Consider the following 21,913-nt stretch of genomic DNA (forward strand, 5'->3'; position numbering starts at 1 on the left):
GGAGCAAGACTTCCACTTTCCACTTCAAAACTAGCATTTATACAGCATCTTTCACAACATGGGGATGTCTCAAAGTCCTATAATTTGCTTGTGTTGTGAATGCCAATCTCAGCTGAATGACTGGAAGATCTGGCTGGCTGGGCCTATGGTGTCTGTAGCACTTCAGTGATAAATTGGATGATGCCAAGCCCTAGAAGGGAACAGGCGTGTCGAGGAAAAATAACTTGATATGGAAGACGGTGGCCTTTTAATGAAAGTTTCTGCAAGCAAAAGCTTTGAAGTTTTAAGCATCTTTAAACAATTTTGTTTTAGATACATATACGACTGCAGCATTAATGTGAAGTTGTTTCACTCCTTGCTGATGCTTGCAGTTATAGTGCACACATAGAATCTCCATAGGATAAAGAATCCCACACCCTCCTCTTCTGGAGTTACGTAGCAGCTTAAAAACCCAATGTATAGGACAAGCTTAGATTCAATGCAAAACTGGTAACATTTTATATCAAAGCTAAACCTGCTAAACCGTAGAAATGTGCATGAAAATTATGGGGATCTTTTCAGTAAAGCCATACATGGGTCACATTAAAAAATGAAAGATCTTACTACAAAAATTACAGGGCCATTGGTAAAGGGCCAGACCCATAGTGAAAGAACAAAGTAAACATGTTCCTACAAAGAAAAAGGGTGGGGCGGCCAAATCTAGAGCCCCCTGGATGTCAAGGAGCTTACAGGGTAAGATAAAGCAGAAAAGGAAAGCTTACGACTCCGACACTAAGAACGCAATATTACAGAAAGCTAAGAGGAGTATAGAAAATGGAGGGGTGAAATCAAAAATAAGATTAGGGAAACAAAGGGAGGGCATGAAAGAATATCGACAAGTAAAATCAAAAGAACCCAAAGATGTTTTATCAATGCATTAAGAGTAAGAGAATAACTAAGGAAAGAATCAGGCCCATAAAAGAGCAAAAAAGGTAACCTATGTATAGAGGCAGAAGATTTTGAAATGGTTGTTAATGGATACGTTGTGTCTGTCTTCACAAAAGAGGAAGATGATGCAGATATTGCAGTTAAGGAGGAAGAGCGTGAAGCATTGGATGTGATAAGCATAGGAGAGAGGAAGTATTAATAGGATTAGCATCCTTGAAAGTGAATAAATCACCAGCGCCAGATGAAATGTTCCCCGGGCTGTTACAAGAAGCCATAGAGGAAACAGCGTAAGGTCTGACCATCACTTTCCAATCCTCACTGGATACAGGTGTGGTGCTGGAGGACTGCTAACATTGTACATTTGTTTAAGAAGGAAGCAAGGGATAGGCCAAATAATTACAGACCAGTCAGTCTAACCTCAATAGTGGGCGAATTATTGGAATTAATTCTAGAGTCAGGATAAACTGCCACTTTGAAAAACATGGATTAATCAGCATGAATTTTTTAAAGGAAGATCATGTCTGACTAACGTGATTGAATTTTTTAAGGAAAGAACAAGGAGGATTGATGAAGTGCAGTTGATGTGGTTTAATAGATTTTAGCAAGGCTTTTGACAAGGTCACACATGACAGACTGGTTAAAAAAAAAAGCCCGTGTCTCCAGCTCGCTACATTCCCCGGATCCCAAAATTGGCCCAATGGCAGGAAACAAGGGTAATTGTTGCCGGGTGATTTGGTGAGCGGGAGGCTATTTCCAGTGGGGTTCTGCAGAGCTGACTGCTAGGATCCCTGCTTTGGGTGGTATATATTAATGATTTGGATCTAAATGTAGGGGGAAGTTCGCTGACGATGATGGGAAGGAGTAACAAGCCCAGAGAACCTTGGATGACCAGAGATATTCAGGATACGATGAGAAGGAAAAGAGAGGCTTTTAGCAGGTACAAGGTAAGCAAATCAGCGGAGGCATTAGTGGAATACCGAAAGTGCAGAATGGAGCTTAAGAAAGCAATTAGGAGAGCAAAGAGGGGATATGAGAAAGCTCTGGCTGGTAAAAGTAGAGAAAATCCCAAGATATTCTATAAGTATATCAATGGGAGGAGGGTAACCAGGGAAAGAGTAGGGCCCATTACTGACCAAGGGGGCAATCTATGGGGGGAGCTACAGGACATCGATAGAGGGTTGAACGAATACTTCACGTCCGTCTTCACCCAAGAGAATGAGGATGAAGGTATCGAACTCAGGGAGCGAGACTGCGAGGTTCTTGAGCAAATTGTTATAGGGAGTGACAAGGTATTGGAGGTGTTGGCAGGCTTAAAAGTGGACAAATCTCCAGGTCCGGATGATTTGTGTCCCAGGCTGCTGAGGGAGGCAAGGGAGGAGATCGCAGGGGCTCTGAACCAAATTTTTAATTCCTCTCTGGCCACGGGGAGGTGCCAGAGGACTGGAGAACAGCTAATGTGGTTCCGCTATTTAAGAAGGGTTGTAGAGAGAAGCCAGTGAGTCTCACATCAGTGGTAGGGAAACTATTGGTGATAATTCTGAAGGAGAGAATCTATCTCACTTGGAGAGGCAAGGTTTGATCAGGGATAGTCAGCATGGCTTTGTCAGAGGGAGGTCATGCCTAACAAATTTGATTGAATTTTTTGAGGAGGTGACCAGGTGTGTAGATGAGGGTAGTGCAGTTGATGTAGTTTATATGGATTTCAGCAAAGTCTTTGACAAGGTCCCACATAGGAGATTTATAAAGGCGGCAAATGCACATGGGATACAGGGTAATTTGATAAGGTGGATTCAAAATTGGCTTCGTTGTAGGAGACAGAGGGTGATGACAGAAAGATGCTTTAGTGGCTGGAAGCCAGTGTCCAGTGACGTACCACAGTGGCATCACATTATTCGTCATTTATATAAATGACATAGATGACTACGTGGGGGGTAGGATTAGTAAGTTTGTGGATGACACAAAGATTGGTCGGGTGGTTAACAGTGAGGCTGAGTGTCTTGGGCTATGGAAAGATATAGAAGGGATGGTCAAATGGACAGATAAGTGGCAGATGGAATTTAACCCTGAAAAGTGTGAGGTGATACGCTTTGGAAGGATTAATTTGACAAGGAAGTATTCAATGAATGGCATGACACTAGGAAGTTCTGAGGAACAAAGCGACCTTGGCGTGTGTGTCCATAGATCTCTGAAGGCAGAGGGGCATGTTAGTGGGGTGGTGAAAAAGGCATATGGGACACTTGCCTTTATCAATTGAGGCATAGATTATAAAAGTAGGGAGGTCATGTTGGAGTTGTATAGAACCTTGGTGAGGCCACGGCTGGAGTACTGTGTGCAGTTCTGGTCGCCATATGATAGGAAGGATGTGATTGCACTGGAGGGGGTGCAGAGGAGATTCACCAGGATGTTGCCTGGGATGAAACATTTAAGTTATGGACTTGGGTTGCTTTCGTTGGAGCAGAGAAGACTGAGCGGTGACCTGATCGAGGTGTACAAGATCATGAGGGGCATGGACAGGGTGGATAGGGAGCAGCTGTTCCCCTTAGTTGAAGGGTCAGTCACGAGGGGACATAAGTTCAAGGTGAGGGGCAGGAGATTTAGGGGGATGTGAGGAAAAATCTTTTTACCCAGAGGGTGGTGATGGTCTGGAATGCCCTGCCTGGGAGGGTGGTGGAGGCGGGTTGACTCACATCCTTTAAAAAGTATCTGGATGAGCACTTGGCACGTCATAACATTCAAGGCTATGGGCCAAGTGCTGGTAAATGGGATTAGGTAGGTAGGTCAGGTGTTTCTCACGTGTCGGTGCAGACTCGATGGGCCGAAGGGCCTCTTCTGCTCTGTGGTTCTGTATGATTCTGTGACACAAAAATTAGCCATGTGGTTGACAGTGAGGGGGGTAGCTGCAGAGTGCAGGAAGATATCAATGAGCAGAAAAGTGGCAAATGGAATTCAACCCGGAGAAGTGTGAAGTGATGCATTTGGAGAGGTCAAACAAGGCAAAGTAGTACACAATCAATGGGAGAATACTGAGAGGTGTAGAGGAAATGAGGGACTTTGGAGTGAATGTCAACAGATCCCTTGAGGTAGCAGGGCAGGTCAACATGGTGGATAAGAAAGCACATGGAATCCTTTCATTTATTAGCCGAGGTATAGAATATAAGAACAGGGAGGTTATGCTGGAACTGTATAAATCATTAATTAGGCCACAACTGTGTGCAGTTCAAGTCACCTCATTACAGAAAGGGTATAATTGCACTAGAGAGGGTACCGAGATTTACAAGGATGTTGCGAGGACTGGAAAAATGCAGCCCATGAGGAAAGATTGGGTAGGCTGGGGTTGTTCTCCTTGGAGCAGAGGAGGCCGAGGGGAGATTTGATTGAGATATACAAAATTGTGAGGGGCCTATTTATTTTAGCAGAGAGGTCAGTGGCAAGGGGGTATTGATTTAACATGATTGTTAGAAAGATTAAAGGGGAGATGAGGAAATTTCTTTTTCACCCAGAGGGCGATAAGGGTCTGGAACTCACTACCTGAAATGGTAATAGAGGCAGAAACCCTCAACTCATTTAAAAGGTGTCTGGATATGCACCTCAAGTGCCATAACCTGCAGGGCTACGGACCAAATGCTGGAAAGTGGCATTAGGCCGAGTGGCTTGTTTCTCGGCTGGTGCTGACACGATGGGCCAAGTGGCCTCTTCCTGTGCTGTAAGCTTTCTATGGTTCTATGACCACTTAAAGTCATAGAGGAAGGAGGAAAAGTCAGGCAAGTAGTAGAAACAAGCTTAGGTTTTAAAAGAAGGAAAGAGGGGCAGAGATCTTTCAGTTTCTAGGTCTGAGGTATGAAGGAGACAACAGGAGATGGTGTGATGGGGATTGATACTGAATTGTAGGAGTACGAGTTGTGCTTTTATTCTTATGATGTAATAAGCTAAACCCCAGTTGAAACTTACAGAGCACAGCTGCCATGGACAGAATGAGCAGCTTCAGCAGGGTGTCCTGCTTCTCATACGACAACCGCAGGAACCCCAACTTCGTCATCTTTGGCTTGGTGTTTGCAGCTGACAAATCATTAACCTGAAAAATATAATATAACAATTGTAATACTTAGACATACACCAGATTTATTCAATGCTAGCAAGAAATACACCATGATCACAGTTACATCTGGGAGTAGAGGGATAAAATATTTTCTTTTTGTGAATCTCTGATTAACTCCCCCAAGATGATAAAGCTGAAGGATACTGGGGCACAGAATACACTTGCTTTAGGCACCCTCTGATATTCAGCACTCCCATGAAGCAGGCCACACTCAGTAAAGTTCCCTCCATTCTTCTCAATCATTTATTGAACCCAGCCTTACAGCAGCCTGTGCAGCACAGAGATTTATATTTCCCACTCTGATCACAGCCTATGGCCTCTGAACTGAGACTTCTAACTTGCGTTAAGACACATGGTTTTGGGCTGCAAGCTCATATCTATGATGAAATATTGGCGATGCACAATTTCATTTCTATAAGGCTGCCTTCTTTCCCTGTGGCATTGCCCTCTCTTACCTGGATGAGAATTAGTCCTGATTTCCGGAGATGGAAAGACCGCTAAGCCACTTCAGCTGTCCTCTATTTCTTCAATTCACCTCAAAATGTAGACGATGTAAACAACTAGAAAAGGTTTGTTTATCATCTGTGTAATAGGAATAACTCACATGAATCCCTGAACTGATATCCAGGTTTGTCAGTGTTGATGCCAATAGGCCACGCTGAGATTTTCACAATTCAGGGCTGAGCAGTTCCAGTGATGGACAACAAGTCTCAAAGTTTAAAACTCAAGGAACCCAAGAAAACTAGCAATTCTCTCTTAAGAGGATTCCATTTCATACTCGGAGTGTAGATTAGTTCAGAGCAAAGTCAACGCGTTCCAGTGTAAGATATTGCTTGCACAGTTAACCAATTGTATAAGCATGCATAAGTTTATCTGCATTAGATTTTCCATTTTGTACCCACCCCAGTAAAGACTAAAAATACATCTCAAGAGTTTGGCTTTCAGCTGAGGTGATAAGCAGCCAAGTGACCTCTGCCAATGTCATACAGCTATGAATGCTCTGTAGATGCCACAAAGTCTGTCCACCATTTACAAGGCACAAGTCAGGAGTGTGATGGAATACCCCCCAGCACCACTACTCAAGAAGCTCAACACCATTCAGGACAAAGTAGCCCATTTGATGGGTGCCCATCCATCACCTTAAACATTCACTCCCTCCTGGTTCACCATGGCAGCAGTGTGTACCATATACATGATGCACTACAGCAACTCGACAAGGGCTCCTTTGACAGTACTTTTCAAACCCATGACCTCTACCAACTAGGAGAACAAAGGAATCAGGCACATAAAACACCACCACCTGCAAGTTCCCCTCCAAGCCACACGCCAACCTGACTTGGGAATATATCGCTGTTATTTAACTGCCCCCGATCAAAACCCTAGAACTCCCTCCCTAACAGCACTGTGGGTATTTCTATATCTCATGAGCTGCATCGGTTTAAGGCGGTGACTCACCACCACCTTCTCAAGGACAATAAATGCTCGTCTGAGCAGGGTCACCCACATCCCTGGAATGAACAAAAAAGAAAATATCCAAGCACACTCCACTTGCACTAAATGATGCTGACTTGCTCACTGCTGAGGAAATGTGGGATTGATGAAGATCCTTCAGATGAGACAGGGTGAGGTTTTATAAGCTTGCTTAGGTGGACATTAATGATCCAATGGCACTATTCAAAGCAAAGGTGAATCTTCTTCCAACATTCCCCGCTGAACTGATATCCACCAACAAGATTTATTCATCTCAATGCTGTCCTGGGACTCTGTCAGTGCAAAATGACCAGTATATTTCACTGTTCACTGTCAATGCACCTGAAAAGAAATCCCAGGTACGAAGGCTCGGGCATTGTGATAACTCAAGTATTTATTTTTCTTAAAACTTTTGCTATATGATTCTTAAACAATATGTTAGAATGAACTGACCATACAAAAGAAAAAAAAAATCAACCAAGCCGCACTTAGCACTTATACATTTGCTGGATTTTTCAAGACTGCCAGCAAGTATAAGGGGAAATCAACAGGCACTGCATCAGGTGGATTAGTCTGAACACTAAAAAATGGGATAATAAAGGGAAATGCATGAAGTGTGGTTATTTTATAACTATCATACATTGCAGAACAGAAAGTGAAACTATCCAACATATTTCTCCAACAAACATCACACAGCTAAGCATCTTTTTAAAAAAAAAATCTGTTCATGGGATGTGAGCGTCACTGGCGAGGCCGGTATTTATTGTCCATCGTCAAATGCCCTCAAGGAAGTGGTGGTGAGCCATTATGGACTAATATTTCTGAAACAGGAAAAGCTTTGATCAGGATTTTTTTTCTTACTTAATATTTCTGGGACTTGATATGAAGAAAAAGCCCAAAGCCCCAACTCCACGACTGCTGTCACTCCAGAGTGTTTGTTTAAAAGGGCTAGATTCTTGAATAACCGGTAATGTTTGCCAACTGCCCTGGGAAAAAAAAGAGAACCTAAATGTGACAGAGGGAACACTTATACTGCCCTCCCTCCACTCTGACAACTCATTCTCTGTTCAGTATACTATGCCTAAAGGTTAGGGAAAGACTTGCACTTCTCAGGGCTTCAGAAAATCTCAAAGTAATTTACAACCAATGAAGTACTTTTGAAGTGTCATCACTGTTGTAATATAAGAAACATAGCAGTCATTTTGTGCATAGCAAACTCCCACAAATAGCAAAGAGATATATGGCTAAATAATTGTTTCAGTGGTATTGGAGAATAAATATTGGTCAAGAACTGGGACAATTTCCTTGCTTTTCTTTGAACAGTGCTGCAGGATCTTTTAGTTCTACCAGATATGGCAAACCAGATATGGTTTAATTTCTCATCTGAAAGGCAGCATCTCCAAGATAGCAGCGCTCCCTCAGTACTACAGTGGAGTGCCAGCCAGATTATGTGCTCATGTCTCTGTAATGGGGCTTGAACCCACAAGCTTCAGACTCAAGAGGTGAGTGTGCTACCAACTGAGCCATGAAAGTTATAGTTCACTTGTGCAAAAAAGTTATTGCAAAACTTACTATGAAGTACAGCATGCTTATAAACACTCAAATAACTTTCCACAGAAACTCAAAGCTTTTACATAGAGGAGTCAAATTCCTCCGACATATCACTGGGAAACATAGTGTGCAAGGTTAGGCAGCTGTACAGACAGCAAGTTACAATTTTGTTTGGGGGTGGGGGGATGATGTGATTGATCTCACTGCACCTGCGTTAGGGGGAAGTAGGGGCAAAAATAACGGGGTTTAATCAGAATCCAGTGACCCTTACTTGTACACTCCATGGGCGTACATGGCAAGAGGGCAGGATCAGTTCTGGCTGTGACACTCCTTTAGTTGAGTAACTTGCAAAAACTTACTGTCTAGGCTCAGGCAAGTATAATGTGGTCACTTGGACAGTGTAAGGGGCCATACACCTACAGAATTTTACCCCAGCATACCAGCAAAGTAGGAGGGGGTAAAAAATATATTGTGAAAGATGACCAATGAATTGGGGGCTGCTAACTCTCATCTGGAATTGTCTAATTTACAGGGACTTGCAGAGATTCCTGCAGGGAGATGCTCACAGGGTTTGTAAAATGTAATTTTTAAATTGAGTAGGCAAAAGAAATGGGTGAAGGCTGGTGGGGAGAGAACATCAGGCAAAGGGGGAAGAGAGCGCGTGTGGGCAAAGGGGGAGAGAGCGCGTGCGGGCAAAGGGGGAGAGAGAGCGCACGCGGGCAAAGGGGGAGAGAGCACGCGTGGGCAAAGGGGGAGAGCGCGCGTGCGGGCAAAGGGGGAGAGAGTGCGTGCGGGCAAAGGGGGAGAGAGCGCGTGAGGGCAAAGGGGGAGAGAGCGCGTGCGGGCAAAGGGGGAGAGAGCGTGTGCGGGCAAAGGGGGAGAGAGAGTGTGTGGGCAAAGGGGGAGAGAGCGTGTGGGCAAAGGGGGAGAGAGCGTGTGTGGGCAAAGGGGGAGAGAGCGTGTGTGGGCAAAGGGGGAGAGAGAGCGCAGGCAGAGGGGGAGAGAGTATGTGGGCAAAGGGGGAGAGAGAGCGCAGGCAGAGGGGGAGAGAGTATGTGGGCAAAGGGGGAGAGAGAGCGCAGGCAGAGGGGGAGAGAGTATGTGGGCAAAGGGGGAGAGAGAGCGCAGGCAGAGGGGGAGAGAGTATGTGGGCAAAGGGGGAGAGAGAGCGCAGGCAGAGGGGGAGAGAGTATGTGGGCAAAGGTGGAGAGAGAGCGCAGGCAGAGGGGGAGAGTGAGTGTGCGGGCAAAGGGGGAGAGTGAGTGTGCGGGCAAAGGGGGAGAGAGTGTGCGGGCAAAGGGGGAGAGAGTGTGGGCAAAGGGGGAAAGAGAGCGGGAGTCGGGTGGGTAAAGGAGGCCCTGATCCGGATGCTCCCTCCTCTCCCCCGGCTCCGATCCGAACCCAGGCCCCTATCCACCGCCTCCAGCCGCCGCTTTACCTGAGCAACCGCGCTCACTCCATCTGAAGCCCGGCTCCCAGTGCACGCCGGCGAAACCTACCTTGATTGAGGAATCGGCCTCCCTCAGCCACTAGGGGCACAGAACTCCCGGAGCCCTGCCTTCTCATTGGCCCAAGCAGCTGTCAGTCAGCGCCCCCCGTATCCGGTATCAAGCTCGGTTGAGCGCGCAAAGAGGACGTGTCATTCCCGCGGGAGCGCGCACCGGACTCGCGCTCTCCGACACTGAGGAGTCTCAGCGCAGACAAGAGGGCCCCCGGCAGCGCTGCCTGATGGGAAATTGGATGGTTCAAGCGGTTATCTGTCAATCAAAGTCTCTGGTGCAGTGCCTGAGGGTGCGACAGGGTCTATGGATAGGTTGGGAAGGTCAATACAGTCGGTAGGGTCGTCAACCTTGGAGTCTCCAGGAATTGAAGATTAATTTCCACTGCTGTGTGCAACCCTGGAGAAAAATCATCAGGACATTAAAAATTGCTTTTTTGTCATTTTCTTTGAACATTTCTCTTTATCAGATACAAAAATATTAAAAATAGGGTATTAAGAGGGGTGGGGGAGGCTGTTTGGCAGATATTCGAGCTTCATCCAATTGGGTAATGAGTCGTGCAACATCTGTGAAGAGAGAAGCAGAGTTAACTCTTGAGTCCAATATGACTTCTTCAGACTCTTCCAGTTCGAAGCATTAACTCTGTTTCTCTCGTCAGGAATGCTGCCAGACTTGATGAGTTTTTCCAGCACTTTCTGGTTTTAATTTCAGATCTCCAACAACTGCGGTATTTTGCTTTTACTTTGGATAATGAGTCTTTTTGCTTTTCAAGTGGCAGAGTATGCCACAAGGATGGATGTGTGAGCTGAATAATGGCTGGAATATGGGGGAAGTCATGCAATAAAACTTCCAGAAATACATTTAATCGCAGTTGGCAATTCTAGCAGTGGCACCTAACAGTCTAAAAAGGGCCATGATCGATTGAAATTCTATTTTCCTGGATTCTGTCCCCAGTACTTTTAGGTCTCAGCATCCTCCAAATACTACCAGACTCAGCCTCTCCAATGTTTCAAACCAACAGACCCCAGGACCTACCTCGCCAATTCCAACTCCCACTCCCCCCACCTCAACATAAACACCTGGACTATTCTCTTTTCCTGAAACTGTCCCATTGTTCCTAGATTACAATAGTGAGCACAGCTGAAAAGTACTTTATTGGCTTTAAAGCACTTTGGGACAATTTAAACTTATGAAAGGCACTAGAAATGCAAGACTTTCTTTTCTTTCAAATCCACCGTCTTACATCTCCAATGTCCCCGGTTCCAGGACCTGCCTCAATTTTTCCAAGACCATTCCTAGAACCCTTTAACACCTCTCCTAGTGCTACCACACTCTGTGGACCCTCCCTCAGAGTGCTGTTAGTTCCTGAAACCTTATCCCAGTTCTGTCAGACCCCACCCCCAATTTTCCAGTGCTCCCAGAGCTGCCCCAAGAGTCAAGATTCCTGGTAGTAAATACTTGACACACCGTATTCTTATGAAATTGCCATGAGTATTGCCATCACTTACCATATTGTTGTGCATATCACCCTTCATCCTTTTGCTTACTCCCTGCAGCATTTATTCCATCACTTTGTTGGTAACATCCCTATTGTTTATGACATTGTATTCTCAGCCTCATCATGAATAGGGCATGGGAGATCTGTTGGTAGATATAAATTAGCAGTTCTGCAATTGTGGAATGAAAAATTGTTCAGCAGTTGAGAAAGATGTGAAGTTTTCAAGTGGGAATCGAGGTCTGACAAAGGATCACTCTGAATTGTTAAACGAGGCAACTTGACTCTTGGACCTGTTGCAATTCCAGAATTTCTCAATGTTATGCTGCTGCGATTTAGGATATTTTAAATACAGTGATTTCCAATCAGTGTTGTTTAAAATTGTAATCTTCACTTAGTTTACTTATAATCAAATGTGTTATTACTCACATCTCAAGAAGGGCTATTGGTTTGTGGTTTTCACAACACAGGTGAAAGTTTCAATCTGTAGTTTAATTGAATTATTGGAGTAAATGCAAGTTTCACTATTGTGCCTGGCACCAGTTAATATCGTAGTGACAGTACTGCAATTCAGCTTTTGTATTGAGTTGAGCATTCGCATTCCTCAGTGTCTCAATTAGAAAACGTCACCCCAACTTGTACAAGTACGTTTATTTTCACGTTTAGTGGTGTGTACACTGACAAATATCAAATACATTTTGAGCTCCATTTTTTGTAGTCCTCAGCCTACAACAGGGGCTGAGGACCAAGTCCTTCTTACAAAAGCATACAATGTGTCAAACACGACTTTTAAAATTACTTTGTACAAGTTCACAAAACATAGCACGTTAAGACAGACCTTGTTCCTTCTTAAAAAGTGAAAATTGAACAGCTCAAGCTTGCTGCAGTTTGAAAACAACATGCTTTTATATGAAATCTGAAAATGCACATTACAATAAAGTTGAATATTGTCCTTCATATAAAGGATTAAAAGCAGCTTGATTTGAAACCTCAGGACACTGTCCTTCAGCATTCTCTAACTACGAAATAATATTTTACATCCCTTTTTTGGTTATAGGAAATGCGGTACCATTTAGAATATTTGGAGAAGAAGGTGGTCCCCGGATAATCATCGAGTTAATACTGCATGTGGTCCGATAGGCTTAGACCAACCAGGGAGGTCCCAGGTCACAGCCCGAGCTGTGTCAAGTAAGCTCTCAGCCTGAGCAAAAGTTGGAGCACAATAGTTAATGTTCAGTGACCCCTGCTGCATGTGATAAATGTTGGGATCAATCTTGGAGGTGATGCCCTCACAGTTACACATCCTGCTGATAATCAGCATCTAAGCTCATACTGAAGAGTGGCTACATGGGGCCACCACTACCTGACCTGACCTTCAGGGGTGGGAAGGACAAGATGAAGAAATAGCCTTTAGCTCTGTCCATCTCTCGGTAATTCAGTTGGCTCAACTTTTTCACCAGTGAGGCAACATTTCCAGTTATCAAGACAGTTGCAATCTGCCCTCATTACAGACCAGTATAAGTATAACGGTGTATCACACAGCAGAGCACGCTAATGCCTGAGGAGCTCTGTGGACGGTGTCTGCAAGGTTGAAAGAGAGTCTTGCCATCTAAATAGAGCATTGCGTATGGGAGCCCTGTGAACTTAATGTCACATTACACAGGGGAATGCTGGAAACCTAGCAGTTACAATGCTAGCGTCAGGAAAGTACAAACAAAATCCTAGATTTGACTGAAAGTGAAATGGCTAATCAGTCTGGCACAGGTGAGAGAGAGCAAGGAGGGAAACTGTTTATAACCTTCTTGCATCTCCTGGTGAATTGCCTGAAAAGGTGCATTGAATAAAGTCATGTCTATAGGCTGCATTCTCTTAACCAAAGGAAATAAAGGTACTGAATTCATAGTTGGAGGTATCTTCATGGACTGAACCATGCCGCACAGTGGGGGGAGGTCCATGGATGAAAGAGTTAAAGCATACATTTTAAAAAGTAGAGAAAAGGGGCAGGGAGATTAAATGACCCACCGATCACGGAAGCCTCACAGACATTACTGGCAGGTTAACAATTCACTTACACCACAATAGGGAGTTTGTCAAGTCCACAAAATATAATTGAAACAAAGAGTACAATCATAAGTTATGTGCAACTTACTATGGTAAGGACGGTTTTCTGTGAGGCAGACACAACACAGCCTGGAACTAACTTAAATCAAAAGCAGCATTCACTGTCAATGCTCTGTTTTTTATAACATGGAGCAACACATACTACCATTCGATATAACTGTTGAGTCTTGGTGACTTCCCTGTACAGTATATTGAAATGAATGCTGCTAGGACTCCCATGGGGTGAATGCTTTATAATAAAGGTTTTCCAGCAGGGGGCAAATGCCTTCCAACTGGACTGGAAGGATCAGATCTGATAGCATCGAAGAGTTCTTCAGACTGCAATTGCTGCCTTTCAGTGTGTCAATTGCGGGCAAATTTTGACATTTTGAATTAAACAAAAAGCTCCAGTGAGCCTTTTCTCTGTGATTATGTAATGAGATTTGAGGGGGTAGAGTCCATAGTAAGTTTTTAAGTAGCCGTGTGTGTCATCAAATTCAATGTCAGTGAACCATGTCACAGCATAAATAGGGCATCCAGAACTTATTTTAAAATGAATTTTAACGGTCAACTACATTGGTTCCTTTTGTTTCTGGATTTTTAAAACAAAATAAAATTTGGTACAAACAAATGTGAAGCATTATTATCTCACCCTGGATTGGGAAGTTCCTGAATGAATGCCTCCTTGCATTCACTGTTGAGGTGATTAGATATATATTTTAATTTTGGAGTAAGTAAACACAAATTTAACACATTTAAGATAGATAAACAGGCAGATATAGAATTGTATTGGTCGTCTTTTTTCTTGATTTTATTGAAACAAACCTCAAATGTTCCATTTGGAGTTTTATTGCTTTAAATCTAAAGACAGGGACCTTGCATATTAATTAGAGTCGGTACAAACTAATTTCCTACTGACTGGCCAGGATCCATACATTTATTGTTTTCAAACTTTTCTGCAAAAGTTGATAAAACTTAGTTTAAAAAGAGCCTGGAAATAGCAGATTGCAAAGGAGGTTTAATTTGTACGTGGTGGGGTATATGCAATGTTTGGCATGATACACAAACTGAGGGAGGGGAGAGAATCCCAGATCAATTCCTGTTTGGTGCTGAATGATCAGGTGGCATTGGGAATTCTACAACTGGCCTCAGCCCAGAGTTATGAATGTGTGGGGGTGTGGGCGATGGCGATGGGGGAAAATCAGCAGGGGCTCACACTCCTGATTTCTATCCAGTGATTCCTGCTTGCAGTAGCATGCATGCAAGCATCAGATTAACAGCTTCATCCAGGTAGTACTCTGAGGAATTTTACGGTCTAAACCACAAGCAAAAAATAGCACTGAACTGAATTTCAACCCTTTGCTCTTATTGTATGTGCTGTGTTAGGTGCAGTGCCAGCTGCTCATGTTTTGCTATTTTCTTATCACAATGTTCCAAGTTTGATTTTATAATATAATTTTTCTTCTGAATGGTTTATTCATTTAACCTGGCACACTCCACTAACAATGACGGTCCATCACTAACAGTTTAAATAGTATCACATCTGTCTGGCAAGCACACCCACGAAACCTGCCTTGTTTATTGCTCTCTATTGTAAATTTAAAAACCTTAGTTGCATCTCACTTTTTAAATTACAGAGCTTTTAAACTTCAGCCTGCATTATCCTTGCAGATACCTTTCCAAGGGTATTATCGACTAAATACAGAGCTTCACGCAGCATCTCTTCAATTAGTGTGTAAATGCAACAGCTTCACAGCATTAAAACAACCTATAATTTCAGTTCTTGGTTGAACTCAATGCTCTCTGCTAATAAACCCATTTATAATACATTGCCGAGCATATTTGTGAACAAATGCCAGTCTGTTGCTGGGGTACCGCTGGTAATCAAAGATGCACTAACCACAACAAATCAGTCTTCTTTTGGATTAGATTTCCTTTGTTATAGAAATTAATTTACAATAACAAGGGATATCTGAGAATGAGTTACAGGCTGGAATCTAAATGAGGGACTCAGATAGCTTACATATAGAATAGTGATCGGGGATCGAATCAAAAGGGTGGAATTTAATGAAGGGCTTTCTAGGAAAGTCCCGTTACATTGGCTGATAAGAAAAATCAAGCAGTGTGGTAAACTGAGGAAAATGAGACAGGCTGGGGTGGGGGTGGGGGGTGGAGAGAGAGATAGAGAAAAAGAGCGAGTGACAATGAGAAAATAAAAGGGTCCTTGTTTTTATGCCTGGCCTGGGAAAAGTATGGCCCTTTATTGCAGCCTGCATTTTAGAGACCATCAACAGATCAATCCTACACAACGTACTTTCAAAGAGATGATATATCGTTTTCTCAGGCAAGATGCAAGTGATTCTAGAATGGAAATGGCAACTTCTGCAGAACATTAACAATTAGTTCACTTCAACATTTCATGGGCTGTGGACACTCAAAACAAAGAGTCATATGTGGGCTATGAGATTCCACAAATACTTCTTGGATATCACAAAAATCCAATAAAGGATGATCTTCCTGCATGGTCAGTGTCCTGTTCGTAGGTGTGTGGAATCTGTGTAATCATCTTGTTCTTTAGTGGAGCAGCTAGTCCTATATATTCAGGGTTAAGAAATCTTGCCAAGATCCACTTTCAATGCTGACTAATTAGTTTAGTGCAACATTAAGGCTCAAATCAGCAGTGTAAAATAACTGTTAGTAAGTAATGTACAATAGTGCACGTTATTCTTGTGCTGTTTACTCTTAGAGGAGTTTGGAGGTTTTTAAAAGCTTGCTTTACAGAAGTAATTTCTCTGTTATATATACATTGACGTTACAGACACATTGGTTCCATAGTGCACTGTAAATGAAGTTCTTCCTATTTTAATTGAGGACGATACCATCAGGTATCTTAGATGGACAAAAAGACAAACTCTTCCACACATAAACACATTGGTTTCCCCTTCTATGTGGCACATACTATAGGCAGAAATGTTTGCTGCTTATGGTATTGGTGAATTTCACCTCAGGTCAGGGGGAAGGAACTCTCCTCCTCATCATTTACAATATGCTGCTGATCACACTTGTGAACCGAAACCAGTCTGTTGCTGGAGTACTGCTGGTAATCAAAGATATACTAACCACAATAGGTTGTTGGTCACAGAGAGGCACTGGCTAAAGGAGGGTGCTGTAGGCTAGATCACAGGAGTCTGATGGACCTAGAGAATGGCACTGACTACAGTAGATCATAAAACTGGTTGCTCTATTTCTTCAGAGACACACAAAGCAATTGGTGAGTTAAAAAAGTCGAATGCATTAAATACATTCAAAGATTGGAAGGTTTTAAACACCTTTTCTCAACCACTTTAAATTAGGTGAAGCTCCTTCAGTACACCACCAGACCATAGGTTGTTTGCCTCAGACAGTTGTTTTAACTGGTCCTGGTCACCAAGAAACATGGTAAACACTGCAGCCCTGGAAGCAGTTGAGAGAAAAGCCGCGAGGCTCATCGGAAGATGGAATTAGGTGAAAAAAAACGAGGAGAAACTTGGCCTTTTCAGTCTGGGAGTGGACTTGACCAGTGATCTTATAGAAGTATACAGGACAGCACACAGAGATCTGGAACATAATTTCAAACTAAAAATTGACAGTAAAACAAGACAACGTAGGTTTAAAGGCAAATTTAGGACTTGTTTCAGGAATTTCAGCTTAACAAGGTGAAGTTATATTATCAGTTTATGGATAGGACAGTGAAGATGAAAACCCTGGAATGGTTTTATGGTGCGACAGGGACTTGTAAGCTCTTTCTGGATGGGGCCTTTGTTTGTAAACGTCTTGTGATCTCAGTACCCAGGATGAGGAGTTAGATGCTACCTATGGATCTGTACCTAATCAAGGAGTTATGGCTTTTTGGGAGATGAGGCGGGGCAAAAAATTGGTGAAAAAAGCAACAAAGTAAATACATCGATTTAGAGGTGTGGTTGAAAGGAGGAGGGGGAGGGAGAATTTGTGCTTGGATCAAAGCTCCCAAAACTCATTTCACAGTGGGCTTTAAGCAGTTGTCAGTAGGCATAGAATAGTGCAAGCCCCCCACCCAGCCCCTCCCCCATCCACACATATTCAACCTCAAATCCTAATGGTGAAAGAAGAATAGTCTGCTCCACTGTATGTCATTGTAGAGTTCCTAACTGTTCCCTACTAAAGGCCAATATGACTGACACTGACTCAGAAACTGCCAAGATTGAGCGGCATGTTTTTAAATGTCCTTTATCTCGCCATAAATATGTTTTCTGTTCTTTCTTCCATTTCTGGAGGCCATCTGCAATCCCCCACTGTGCATTCTGCACAGAAGGAAGCAATAATCAATTCTCTCTCTTCACCCCTCACACCCACTTCCCCTAGCACTCCCAGTTGTACAGGGAACTCTGTACTCAACTGTTGGAACACAACACACATTTTCAGTGGACTTGATAGCTAACTCATTATGTGTGGCTACATTTTCATTACAGTAACAACTTGCGCACTTATTGAAGAGTTTGATATAACTTGAGATTTAACCAAAGGAAAAGTATCATCAACAATGAAATGAAGGTCAACTGAGAATATCTTGAAGAGGCTTGGCCAGATTCAAGCATCAACAATTACTGGGTTGGGGTGGGAGAGCAGAGGGCACTGAACAGCAATGAATTCAATAAATATGTCAGTAAATGTCAATAAGTAAAGAACTGAAACAAACCACAAAGTTTGGACAGCACCAATGCATGATCTTACCAAGTGGATCATAGGTCAGAAGATGAACAGATTTGACCATTTATCTTTAACTCATCCCACCCACCCTACAATTTGTGTCAACAGTATTCACAACACTCAATGATGTTACTTATTTTTGTTCAGTGAGAGTGTCAGCCAGTCTGAGATTTAGCCACATACCTAAACGTAAGTGGTATGAATACTGTCAATTCAGCCTCAAAATGGTTCCTAAGTAAAACACATCAGGCTTGGAGGCAGTTTAAATAGCGCACGATTTTATATTGAGAATCGCTTCATCTGTCAGTCTCTAAGGAATAAGATTTTGTGAACTCCAATGCAGTACTCCATCCCTCCTCTTCGAAAAGAATCACTGAATTTTCAAAATAAAACAAATCAGGCTTCTTCATTTACTTGATGGGATCACAAATATAATTACCATAATTATTACTGGTTTAATATTGAACCAGAACACAAGTTACCGTTTTCATTACGAAATCCCTGATGGTTATCTGGACTGAGACTAATACTGACACAAGCACGGTTACGTTTCACAACCTCACACACCATTCCTCTCACTCTGGCACCGCCCCCCTCCCCACCTCCCCGCAAAACAACAAAAAGTATGTTCTGTAAGTCACATACTTGGCACAAATGTGTACAAAAAGTAACATTCAGGCACAAGTCAGCTAATATTTCAGCTGTGAATTCTCTCTCACTCGCACAAATTCTATAAAATGCTTTGTACATAAAAGTGTACCACTTTAAAATCAGATGGAAGTTCAAGTCTTCTACTTCCCAGCTCGGTAACACGTGGGTGAATTCTACACAGATTCAGAGAGGAGGGTTGGACAGGTGGATGGCAGGTCTGGAGTACCAGGTACAATCCACATTCACAACAAAGACACAAGCGAATTGTGGCTACTCGTCAATAATGTCTCCAGTAGAACCATCCTGCCGCCTTGGGAAATGAATTTTTGAGTGTACCATGTGCAAAGGTAGGGGGCAGGAAGCATTATGCCCTCAACTGGAGTCTACTGCTGTGTTGTAGGTCTCTGTTTGGCAGGGGACGGATGAGGAGATGGCAGGTGCTCAGATGACCCTGTTGTTGTCATGGCAGATTGGATACGAACTGTCTTGTGAAAGAGTTTATTGCTGAGCATGATCACGAAGGAGAAGAGGTGTAGCTGGAAATGACTGGAAGAGAAGGAGAAAGGAGAACACTTAGTCGTATCTGTACATTTGTAACTTGAATTGCAGTTCCCATTTTAACACATCCGTTCATAAAGTCCCACTCGCCTTGCCTTGAGACTTCCAATTGTGAAAGTATGTTGTATTGTGATTCAATTGATTGGAATTCCTGATGTGATGTGCAGAAATACCGATTAAAAAGGCTTTTGAGTATTTTTTTTTAATTTTTAAAGATGCTATACCATTCTTGCGTTTTAGGATGTTGTAATAATTCTTAGATGAATGCATTATTAATATTTATTATTAATATTAATATATAAATATTTAAGACGCGAACATTTTTCTATTTGAAGATTTTGCACTGTATTCACCCTGTTGTAAGATGCTGTATGAAATTTAGGCAAATAAATGTGGTTATGCAACAGACGAGCCTTGATTTTTGTGATTACGTGTTTTATAGAAGTTCCTATTTTCTCATGATTTGCCAGGTTGTCCAAAGCAGTTAGAATTAAGCAGATCAGCTTTGATTTTCAAATAGATTCTTGAACTCAATTTTAAAATTTTAATTTGGTTTTCTTCCCACTTCCTTCCTACACTATTAAAGGGTTGTATGCCCCTTGCTGGGATTAACTGGGTAATCTATAGGTATCCACATGCTAGATGGAAGGAAAGTTTGCTGGCAGTTCCAATGTGCAGTGATTCTGGCCTGTGCTGCAATTCTGGGCTGTGCTGTGGGGTGACACCAAAGGAGGCTTCAGCTGTTCACACTGGAGGCCAGGTTAGGGGAAGAAACAGAAATATGGAAAACAACTGTGCTGGGCCGGGATAATCAGGGGCGCTGGCTGCAACCTGGGAACAAGTTGCCTATCCACTAACTCATATTAAGCAACAATGAGTGGTTTTGAGGGGCTTTTGGAAGTATTTGGAACTGTTCAAATGCAATTCATGCAGGGCCCTTACAACTGGGAAAGAGTAGAGACCTTCATCAGCTGGGGCTGGTTTCGATAGCTCAGAGTTGAAGTAGCAATATTGAAGTTGCTACACCATCCCGGTCAACAATTCGAATGAGGGGACCAAATGTAATATTTCAATGTTTGCTGATGACACTAAACTTGGTGGGAATGTGAGTGGTGAGGAGGGTGTTAAGAGGCTTCAAGGCAATTTAGGCAGTTAAGTGAGTGAGCAAATACATAGCAGATGCAGTATAACGTGGGTAAGTGTAAGTGGGTAAGAAGAATGAGAGGGGATCTCATTGAAATGTATAAAATTCTGACAGGGATGGACAGACTGGATGCACGGATGATATTTCCTCCGGCTGGGAGGGTCTAGAACAAGGGGTCACAGTCTCAGGATAGGGGTAGGCTATTTAGGACTGAGATGAGGAGAAACTTCTTTACTCAGAGGGTGGTGAACCTGTGGAATTCTCTACCACAGAAGGCTGTGGAGGCCAACTCACTGAATATATTTAAGAAGGAAATAGATAAATTTCTGGACTCTAAAGGCGTCAAGGGGTATGGGGAGAGAGCAGGAGTATGGCGTTGAGATAGAGGATCAGCCGTGACCATATTGAACGGGGAGCAGGCTCGAAGGGCCGAATGGCCTTCTTCTATCTTCTATGTCTCTTCACACTTTATACTCTTGGAGTAGGCAAAAGGATTGAAACATCTATGCTGGAGGAAAATATCACCCACCATAGGAGATGTCATGGAGAAAGCTCTGTCTTCCAGCCACAATGCAGCATCAACAGCCTCAGTTGTGCCTGGTGCAAGGTGTTATGTTGCCACATCTGGGAAATGGCACCAACAAACTTTTACCCAGCCTCCCAATTCTCCAAACACAAGTCGCCACCACATTCGAGATTTTTCATTAGCAATATGAGAGATAGGAATCAAGTGTACTTACAACGATCTCATTGGGGTCTTTGCTTCATTTGCACTTATTATAAATAGAGGAAAGAGAATGGAGAACAAACAGCCACTGTAAAACACAAAGAGTGACATTCTTTGTTACAAAGCAATAGTATTAGTTTCCTGCCCCAAGCAGTATACTTCTACCACTGGAATTACACCAGCAGCACATTTTATGTTAAGTTTCAGCTTCTGGATTCACTGATAAAACCCTAACGGGTTTAATTTTTCTGACATTATTTTAATCCAAAACTGGATGTCACGCTCCATGCCAGATGCAAGTGTTTTGCTCTTTCTGTAACTCTCTCTGCCCACTTGTGAATCTTCACATCTTAATTTCCCTTTCTCTTTTTCATTCTTTCTGTCTGTCCCTCCTCTATCTGTCCAATTCTCACACACTTCGCCACAACTAGAATACTGCCTCCAGTTCTGGTCACCACACTTTAGGAAGGATTTTTTTTTCTATTCATTCAAGGGATGATTGGTGTATTAAAGCATGGTTTGATGCAGACCTGAGGGAAAGCATGATATGTGGATAGGATAGCAAGGCATAGTTTTTAAAAATTCATTTACAGGATGTGGGCATCGCTGGCAAGACCAGCCTTTATTGCCCATTCCTAATTGCTCTTGAGAAGATGGCGGTGAGCTGCCTTCTTGAACCGTTGCAGTCGACGTGGTGTAGGTACATCCACAGTGTTGTTAGGGCGGGAGTTCCAGGATTTTGACCCAGTGACAGTGAAGGGATGGTGATACATTTCCAAGTCAGGATGGTGAGTGGCTTGGAGGGAAACTTCCAGGTGGTGGTGTTCTCATTTATCTGCTGCCCTTGTCCTTCTAGATGGTATCAGTCATGGGCTTAGAAAGTGCTGTGTAAGGAGCCTTGGTGAGTTTCTGCTGTGCATCTTGAGATGGTACACGCTGCTGCCACTGTGCATTGCTGCTGGAGGGAGTG

At 43.0% G+C, this 21,913-nt stretch overlaps 2 protein-coding genes across 3 annotated transcripts in view; both read right to left on the reverse strand.

Moving 5' to 3' along the window:
- stt3a (STT3 oligosaccharyltransferase complex catalytic subunit A) overlaps positions 1 to 9,581 on the reverse strand; it is a 63,414-nt gene extending 53,833 nt beyond the window's left edge. Inside the window, exons 1-3 of one of the 2 annotated variants that reach the window (XM_078531333.1) lie at positions 9,483 to 9,522; positions 7,355 to 7,479; positions 4,876 to 4,999 (exon numbers count right to left, since the gene is read on the reverse strand). In XM_078531333.1, coding sequence (XP_078387459.1) covers positions 4,876 to 4,963 — 88 coding nt within the window. In that variant the 5' untranslated portion in view covers positions 4,964 to 4,999; positions 7,355 to 7,479; positions 9,483 to 9,522. Of the gene's footprint in view, positions 1 to 4,875; positions 5,000 to 7,354; positions 7,480 to 9,482 lie in introns of both variants that reach the window. The other variant, XM_078531325.1, reaches the window with a different exon arrangement.
- Positions 9,582 to 18,119: 8,538 nt separating this feature from the next.
- Positions 18,120 to 21,913, reverse strand: part of ei24 (EI24 autophagy associated transmembrane protein) — a 45,520-nt gene continuing 41,726 nt past the window's right edge. Inside the window, exons 10-11 of the mRNA XM_078531248.1 lie at positions 20,957 to 21,031; positions 18,120 to 19,060 (exon numbers count right to left, since the gene is read on the reverse strand). Of these exons, the coding sequence (XP_078387374.1) occupies positions 18,898 to 19,060; positions 20,957 to 21,031 (238 nt within the window). The 3' untranslated portion in view covers positions 18,120 to 18,897. The remainder of the gene's footprint in view (positions 19,061 to 20,956; positions 21,032 to 21,913) is intronic.

The sequence above is a fragment of the Cetorhinus maximus genome, chromosome 2 (assembly GCF_964194155.1).
Source record: "Cetorhinus maximus chromosome 2, sCetMax3.hap1.1, whole genome shotgun sequence".
Lineage (NCBI taxonomy): Eukaryota > Metazoa > Chordata > Chondrichthyes > Lamniformes > Cetorhinidae > Cetorhinus > Cetorhinus maximus.